The sequence below is a fragment of the Phacochoerus africanus genome, chromosome 2, assembly GCF_016906955.1.
Source record: "Phacochoerus africanus isolate WHEZ1 chromosome 2, ROS_Pafr_v1, whole genome shotgun sequence".
Lineage (NCBI taxonomy): Eukaryota > Metazoa > Chordata > Mammalia > Artiodactyla > Suidae > Phacochoerus > Phacochoerus africanus.
Window position 1 is genome coordinate 274,819,223 of NC_062545.1, and position 8,576 is coordinate 274,827,798.

General features: G+C 58.8%; 1 protein-coding gene across 2 annotated transcripts in view; it reads left to right on the top strand.

Annotated features, from left to right (window-relative positions):
• Positions 1 to 3,245, top strand: part of NUP214 (nucleoporin 214) — a 106,720-nt gene extending 103,475 nt beyond the window's left edge. For both annotated transcript variants that reach the window (XM_047768718.1, XM_047768720.1), the window contains 3 exons: positions 927 to 1,066; positions 2,450 to 2,474; positions 2,975 to 3,245. In XM_047768718.1, coding sequence (XP_047624674.1) covers positions 927 to 1,066; positions 2,450 to 2,474; positions 2,975 to 3,008 — 199 coding nt within the window. In that variant the 3' untranslated portion in view covers positions 3,009 to 3,245. The remainder of the gene's footprint in view (positions 1 to 926; positions 1,067 to 2,449; positions 2,475 to 2,974) is intronic.
• Positions 3,246 to 8,576: the final 5,331 nt, after the last annotated feature.

The following is an 8,576-nucleotide window of genomic DNA, read 5'->3' on the forward strand; positions in this document are numbered from 1 at the left end:
GCTCCCCAGTGGCTCGCCGGGTTAAGGATCCTGTGTAGTCACTGCTGTGGAATTTCTCCGTGCCACGGGCACAGCCAAAAAAAACCTTAGGTGGTCCTTATTCATGGCCATTCCCCCTGTGGAAGATGCTGGCTCAGAAGCGCTGGAGAGGTTCGAGGAACGCGAGCAAGTCCTGCTTTTTGGATTTTGCATGGAGACTGACGGGTCTTTTGAGTTGCTCCCAGGAAGTCAGGAAACCCCAAGACTTAAGGAACGCTTTCAAGGGAGGGTTGGGATCCCTTTAAGCCAGTATTCTTGGCAGTTGTGACGGACACTCGTCTCGCCAGTGACCGCCCAGCCCGTGATGCTGCAGCTGGCTGGGAATCTCGAGGCTTTTGCTTGTTTATTTGAAACCAGCTGTTTTCTTCGCTGGTAAGAAAGGATCATGTTGTGCCTTGACCAGGGAGGCTCCTCTCCCGTGTACATCCTGACTGGCTGGTTCCCTCTAGTCCAGCAGAGCTGGGCGCCAGCTTTGGTCGGAATCCCCAAAAGAGCCATCACCTTTCTTCAGGTCCCGGGCTGTGACGCCGTCACTGACCCCAGCTGGCATCTGAGGAGTCCCCACGGTTGGATGTGAGAGGCCCGAGGCAGGAGTGGGATTGGAGCAGGACCAGTGACCTGGAATTTCCAGACAGTCAGATGGAGACTGAAACACTGGACCAGGGGTCCTCAGACTGTATTCCTGTCATTTTCCCCCAAAGCGGAGGGGAAGGTTTGCGCCGGGCTCTAGCCTGTTTTCCCTGAGAGGCTGCCAGATTAAGCCGAGCCCGTCACCTCGGATCGTGTGTGTCGTGCCTCTCAGGACTCAGGAGGACGGACTGAGGCCATTGGGCAGCGGGGGGCCCCGTGGCCTCGCTGACACGGTCTGCTTTCTCACCCCAACCCAGGTTTGGGAGCGGCGGCAACACCACGTCCTTCGGCACCCTGGCGAGTCAGAACGCTCCAACTTTTGGCTCCCTGTCCCAACAGTCTTCTGGGTTTGGGACCCAGAGCGGGGGATTCTCCGGCTTTGGATCAGGCGGAGGAGGTAGGCGGCCAGACAGCTTCCCGCACAAGGGCCCTCCTGGTTTCCTCGGTAAATGCCCGCCTGGCCCCCAATTCTTCCCAAAGAAGAGGGGCCTTCCCTGGCCATTCAGTCCAGTATGTGAAAGGCTGAAGGTGCTTGGAAGACAGCGTGTTCTTTTAAGGTTTTGATTAGACTTGGAACATGCTGTTTCTTATCGAATAATGAAATGGCTCACTTGATGTTTCTTTCAGGATTTGAGGATTCCCAAAAAGTAACCATCCTACTAGATCTTGATGTAAAAATCTAAGCCAGGGAGTTCCCGACGTGGCGCAGTGGTTAACGAATCCGACTAGGAACCATGAGGTTGCGGGTTCGATCCCTGGCCTTGCTCAGTGGGTTAACGATCCGGCGTTGCCGTGAGCTGTGGTGTAGGTCGAAGACGCGGCTCGGATCCCGCGTTGCTGTGGCTCTGGCGTAGGTCAGTGGCTGCAGCTCCGATTGGACCCCTAGCCTGGGAACCTCCATGTGCTGTGGGAGCGGCCCAAGAAATAGCAACAACAACAACAGCAACAACAAAAATCTAAGCAGCAGACTCAAGAAATAAGATACAGAAAAATAAAAACAACACATACTTTACCAAACGTCATTCATCTGTTTGACACTCCACTGCACACAGTAGGATATATACGGTCTGCTTTTTTCCTTACAATACATGCGAGGCACAGAAGTCATAGGCATCGTTACTGCTTTACAAACAAAGATCCAGAAACTCCAGGGCGACAGACAGTGAGCAGCAGAGCGAGGTCTAAAACCCAAGTGTCTTGGGACTTCCCGCCATGGCACAGCGGAAACGAATCCGACTGGTGCCCGTGAGCACTTGGGTTCCACCCCTGGCCTCGCTCAGTGGGTTGAGGATCCGGCGTTGCCGTGAGCTGTGCTGTGGGTCACAGACGTGGCTCGCATCCCATGTTGCTGTGGCTGTGGTTAGGCCAGCAGCTGTAGCTCTGATTCGACCCCCAGCCTGGGAACTTCTACGTGCCTCAGGTGCGGCCCTAAAAAGACAAAAGACGAAAAATAGAACCCGAGTGTCTTGCTGCTCTGGCCTCAGACGAAGAGGAGGCGGGTGGATGGGAAAGTAGGGGAGGAGCAACCACGTTTTCTTAATGCGGGGGACCTGTGTGGTGGGTGCAGCAGGGAGGGGGGCCGTGCCGAAGGCCCTCTGCCCACGCCCGTCGGGGAGCAGGGGAGGACCCTGCAATACCCAGAAGGCCACGGCCCTTCCCGCGCGGCCGGGCGGAGCAGGGCTTTCCGTGGGGAAACGCACGGGGAAGAACGTGGCCTGGAGACCACCTTTGTCTTTCAAACGTATGTGTGGCTTAACGGCACCCTCTCCCTCTTTTTCAGGTTTCAGCTTTGGATCGTCTAGCTCGTAAGTATCTTTCCCAGTTTTGCGTCATTAAATAAGGATGCAAGAGTGTGTGATATGTGAAAATGCTGGGTTTTGCTCTGCGTGTGTAGCTTGCGGCCATTTTTCCTGCTGCAAAATCTTGTCCTGGAAGCTTGGCGGGTCGCAGCAGCTCTTGGGTTCTGCGGACGTGCAGAACTCGGCGGGCAGAGGGCAGGAGGTGCTGACGACAGGGTGCTGCTCTCAGGGCCGCGCCCCGGAGGGAGAGAGCGTGCCTTCTGAGGGGCAGAGCCTGGGAGGCGGGACTCGAGATGCTTTTCCTGATGTCCCTGTGCGGGTCTCCGAAGCCTCACGCTGCCTCCTGGGCTCCAAGCCCATTACCGGATTTGCTCTCCGGCTCTCACCCTGTGCTTCTGTGTGGAGCTGCAGGACATTAAGAACTCAGAGCCCGCGGGCAGCCGAGTGAGTCTGGAAGCCGCTCCTCTGAGCAGGCGCTGATCAGCCTCCCCGGCACTTCCTTGCAGGTCCGTCCAGGGCTTCGGTGGCTGGAGAAGCTGAGCGCCTGTCGGCGCGCCCTCCCTTCCGTTCCTGCGACCAGCCAGCCGCGTCTCAGCACCTCATCGCTGAGAAGCCCCGGAGCAGTCCTTTGAAGTGGGCATCCTCGTTGAAACACACAGCCAGAAAGAAGCAGCAGACGCCGAACTCCGGAGCTGCCGGCGTGCCCGTTTGGTTGTGTTTTGTGTTGGTTGTCCGCTGCCCCGCCCCTGCTATTAAACCGTTTCATCTGTTTCTGCACAGAACGCGTGGGCCCGCTATCAGGCCGCAGCCGAGGAGAGGCCTCTCCTCGTTCCTGTGGCTCTGAGGAACCTGCACGGCCTTCCGCCCACCAGCCGTGTGTGTCCTCCCAGAGGGCCAGCAGGATCCAGTCCAGCGCAGGACGTGGACAGGCAGGGGCTTGTCCCAGACGCCCTCCCCTGGTCTCCCCGGGCCGAGGCCTCCCCCCCGGGAAGAGGCCGCGTGCTGGCCAGCCGCCTTCTCGAGGCCAGAGCTTCGTCTCTTTCTCCGGGGTCTTTGCTCTTGGGTATCGGGCCCCTTAATGTGCCAGCTTCACGACTGGGTGGAGGCAAAGAGACTCACTTCGGCCGGCATCGGCTGAGTTTCGGAAGGGGTGTTCGCGCCTCGCGGGCCAGGTGGCTGTGAGGCAGGTGTGGAAGACGGGGTGTGATCTGGTGACAGGTGTGCTGTCCTTGGAGCACGTCCGTCTGTCTGCTCCATTTGGCCCTCGATGCCATGTGTCCGCCGCTGAGGTTTTGTGCTCTGAGGAGCGCTGGGCAGTTGATTGCGAAGACAGCTTTCATGTCCAGTAGGTGACAGTGACGGTGGGGGCCACTCCCGGCTCCTTGTCCATGAACCACAGGGCACGTAACCCTTGGGTGGAGCCGGGAGTTGAGGAGACGCTGCCGCCGCCCAGCGTCACTGCAGGAGTGTCCCCGAGGACGGCCCGGAGGTGGCGACTTCCATCTTAGTGTCGCCTGCTTGTGGTGCGGCGATGCCCACGTCTGGGCGTGTTTTAGTTCTTAGGCCTGCGATGTCCTAGACAGTTGCTGACCAACCAGGACTGCCTCACACCAAGCGTAGGCATAAAACCTTGTTATCTTCTGGGTCCAGAATACGACGACGCCGTGGTCTGAGTCATCCGCAGGAGAGGCTTGGAAAGGGGCAGCTGTTCAGATTTTTCATGCTGGCAAGTCATGTTTTAGGGGCTGTGATAAAGGTGTTCCCCGTGGTTTAGTTTGTCACCTCACAGCAGCCAGTGCGGCCTTGCTGGTTCTGCTGGCCTTCGAGAGGGTACACCTCGGCCGGGACCCCGGGCCACTACCGGCTCTGCTGGGCCTGCTCTGCTGGTGCCTCCCACTCCCTGGGGGTCCTGAGACCCCCAAGGCCCACACCTGCACGTCCTGATTCAGTAGGACTGAGGCTGGGCCTGGGCACCCTAGGGCACAGAATTCAGTGGTTTCTCTGGCTCAGCAGAAGAGGGCGTCTCAGAGTGCAGCTCACCGGGTTTCAGGAACCCCAAACCGGAATGAGGTCCCTGGGTGACTGAGCCTGTTTTCTGTGCTGTTGGTCAGATTCTGTCCAGATCTTCCATTAAGGCATCCGTGGCCTTCAAGGAGCTTGGACTCTGATAACTTAACAGGTCCCCTTTTCCGTCCTTGCAGAATTGAGAGCCTGTGTCCACTTCCTGAGGCCCCCTTGGCCCTGGAGCCAGCCCCCAGACGTCACCCGGCCAGGCGCAGGGCTCGTTCCGCCCGCGTGCGCTCTCCCTGGTTTGCACCGGGGCCAGCTTGAGACAGAGACACTCAGGTTTTGATGGGAAGGCTCCCGGCAGAGGCCTTGCTTTAGGGGAGCTCTGACTGCCAGTAAGAGCTGACCTGCCTCGGCATGTCCTGCTGACCAGCGCCCAGACAAGGGCCAACTCCTGTCCTGTGTTCCCCCCAGAGGCTCTTTTTTATAAATAGAAGCTGGTTTGGCCTAAACCCTTGACCTCAAATTCTCTGCCTTAATCCTGCATTGAGGTGGCACGTGGCATCTCTCTATAAGGCCATATCAGCTGTGCTTGGCCAGATAACCCCCACGTCGCTGTCAGGCAGCGGCACAGGGAATGTGCTGCTGGCCCAGGAGCCCCTCTGAGCTCCTTTTTTGGGGTCGGTTCACTGGTAGGTGGCAGGGGTCATCTCTGAGCACAGCCAGCGCACACCCCCTGAAACCCAAGCTCCCAGGATATCAGGCTTCCCGCCTGTCTGGGGAAGACGGCGGGCACCAGCCTTGCCCAAATAGGGGCAGACGGAGAAGCACCGAGAGCTGGGGTGTGGGGATCGGTCCCGGTAAAGGGGACCCCAGGTGCAGTGGGGCAGTCACCACTGGCTCAGTGTGTGTTTCCACCTATGTAACTGTGGACGGGCAGGAAGGAAACAGGGCAGGCCTTTGAGTGAGCTGGGTCATGTCGCTGGGCTTTCCCACGTGTCGGTGCTCATCATGGCGCTTCAGAGGGCTGTGCAGTGACAGAGGCCACGAATCAGGTTTCTCGGGGGCAGGAAAAGCCCAGCGAACAAAGTGGGCTGGCGAACAAGTCCCCTCGGGTGTTGTGAAGCCGTCAGTACCCGAGCTGGTGGCCCCTCATCCCCACATGCGTCCTGGGGCAGCCTTCAGTTTTGCTTTCTGTTTCTGGCAACTTCCAGAGACGTTTCCGGCTCAGGTCTGCGGCAGGACAGAGGGGGTGTGGACCTTGCAGGCTGACCCTGGCCCTAAACCTCACCAGCTCGGGGACCCGCCTCCGAGTGTCACAAGGGCTTCTCCCTGGGTGGTAAAGTGCAGAGCGGTCGGGAGGTGTTTATGACATGCTCCCCACAGAGCACCTGGCACAAGTAGGCTCTCACTCAGGGTGGTGTTCGCCCTGCAGACCCTGCCCTACGTGCAGGGCAAACCATCCTAAATGGATGCCCACTTCAGCCTCCTGGCTTGCGGTGGGGGGGCGTCTTCCCCCCGGCTCTCGGGCCCTAAGTGTAGCAAACGCGGGGCCACGTTGGGTGAAGAGGCCTCCCCTCCCTTAACGAAGCTCCAACGCACGAGTGCCGCATCCTCATTCGAGATTCAAGTCAAATTCTGTCAGCAGAGCTGAGTTGGTTCCTGGAATCTGAGTTTTCAACGGGCTTCACAGGTGGCTTCCACGCAGATGCTCCGTGGTCTGCGTATAGAGAATTCTTGAACGGCAACACTCACAAATGTTTTCTCCCAGGGGAGCCTCCGAAAGAGGCCCTCGCTCCCGTGCACCTGTTTGTTTTGCCGTTAGTCCAGGGAAAGGGATCTTTCTGAAACTGTTGGTGAGCGCGAGTTTAAGTTTCAGCTGCATTTGGGGCACCTGCTCAGAAGGGAAACGGGAAAGCACAGGTGGGCTGTCACCTCCTTCCTGCTCGGACAGCTTCTGAAGCCGCCTCCATGAGCCCCCGCCTCCCCGGCCGCATCCTGTCTCCTGACAGGGCTCACTCCTCCAGACTCTGGTCGCTAGACCGTCCTGTAGCCAAAGCAGTGTGCTTGCTTGGCTCTGCTTCCTTTCCTTTTCTTTCCAGTTTCATCACCTCGCTTTCTCACGGAGAGGGCACCTGACCGGCGCTTCCAGACCTTGGCTGGCCCGCTCAGGGTGGGTGTCCCTGCCAGCCCCAGGCTGCCCAGGGTCAGTCTCTTCTCTTCCTCCTCCAATTCTCCCTGACTTGTCTCTTCTTCAAACGAGGAGAAACAATTGGACTAAGGTCATTTTAGCGCCCAAACCTCCGCTGTCCTCAGAATGTTTCCTACAGGAAATTTTTGCTTTTTAGGGCTGCACCCGAGGCATATGGAGATTCCCAGGCTAGGAGTCAAAACAGAGCTGTAGTAGCTGCCGGCCTACACCACAGCCACAGCAACACAGTATCCGAGCTGCATCTGTGACCTACACCACAGCTCAACGGCAACGCTGGATGCTTAGCCCACTGAGCGAGGCCAGGAATTGAACCTGCATCCTCATGGACACTGGTCAGATTTGTTAACTACTGAGCCACAGGGGGAACTCCTCCAATGGGAGGTTTTATGTTCAGCCAAGACAAAGAGGGTTCCATGGTCAGATGAGTGGGGGGAAAGAATAAAGAAAATAAACAGAACCAAACTTCAGATCTTTTTTATTCAGGGATTCTTTGGAGCCTTTAATGTGCAAACTTGCTTGGCTTCGTAAATCAGTGTGATGAGAGAGCCATTTCCCAAATCTTTACCAAGGACCATTTCTGCTGGAGCGCCTCCTTGAACCTCTCCCAGGAACTGCTCCATCTTCGGTGCCGCTGCGCAGAGGCACAGCTTCCTTCCTGCAGGTCGTGCCTCCCACACACGCCCCTCTCGTGTTCAGCGGTGGTCGTGAGAGTTTGTTGAATGAGTGCTTTGGGCCAGGTACTGTCTCTCCACATTTCCACGTTGAACTCACATATTCCAGATGAGAATGAGGCCAAGAGTAAGCAGTTTGAGTCTTCAGCCAGGTAGTGGTGGAGCCCTGCCCCCTGCTAGGCCCGGGTCGCCCCAGAACAGCGCCGAGCCCCTCACACACCTGTCCTGTCTACCCCATGGACGTGAGTGGCGTTGGAGATGGACCCTGCGGTCACCGTTCTGCCTGTTGTGTGGTCGCTCGCCCCGTTCTGCTGGCTCCAACCGTGTACGCGATTGCCTAAACCACAGCCCGGGGCGGGGGCTGGGAGGTGGGGCAGAGCCCGAGTCTGTCAAGCCCGTGTTGGCACACACGGTACACAGACGGAAGCTTGCTAGCCGCTTTCTGATGAAGGTGATCAGCCCCTAGAGGAAGCAGCTGGCTCCGCGCCCTTTGGCTCTGATCTCTCCCTCTGCCCTCTGCCGGGGTCTGGCTTTGAGGCTCTCCAGAGTCCCACAGGAGGTCAGCCGCAGACCCACCAAGGCGGCAGTCGCTCCATTGTTCAGCCTCTCTCTGCTTATAAATAGAAGCCCGTCCATTCCACAGCCCTGGCCGGAGATTCTCCGCATTGTTTGTGGCCCTAGATTGGCAGCTGCAGGGAGAGCCTGTGCGGGCGGGAGGCGGGGGTGGGAGGGCAGCAGGCAGGAGCCAGGGGCCCGCACCAGCATGTCCTCGCGGGGAGTCAGGCTGGTCCCTCCTCTCAGCGACCCTCCAGCTCTGCTCCCACCCGGCTGCCTGTCCTTTGCCGCCCGGCTGGCCTTGGCCGTGAGGATGCAGAAAAGGCACTGCTTTCCAGCCCTCCTTGGTTTTCACAGCCCGCCCAGGCCTGGCCTCCGGCCGGGAAGCCCAGGAGAGGATCCCTGCTGGGGCCTGCAGGTCAGGTCGCGGTCTAGTCCCCCTGGCCGCAGCTGCCCCCCTCCCCGCCGCCGTGCCTCCTCCTTCCTCTCAAGGCCCCTCTGCGCCTTCTCTGTCCCCCAGCTGGCCCGCCGTCCTCCTCCCCACTCACCCTGAGGTCTCACATCGCTTCCTTTCCCCCCAGCACCTCCCGGCCGCCTGCCCTGCTCAGATTCAGCCGCTCCCCCGCCTTCCGCGTCATAGCACGCAGACGTTTTTGAGGCTCA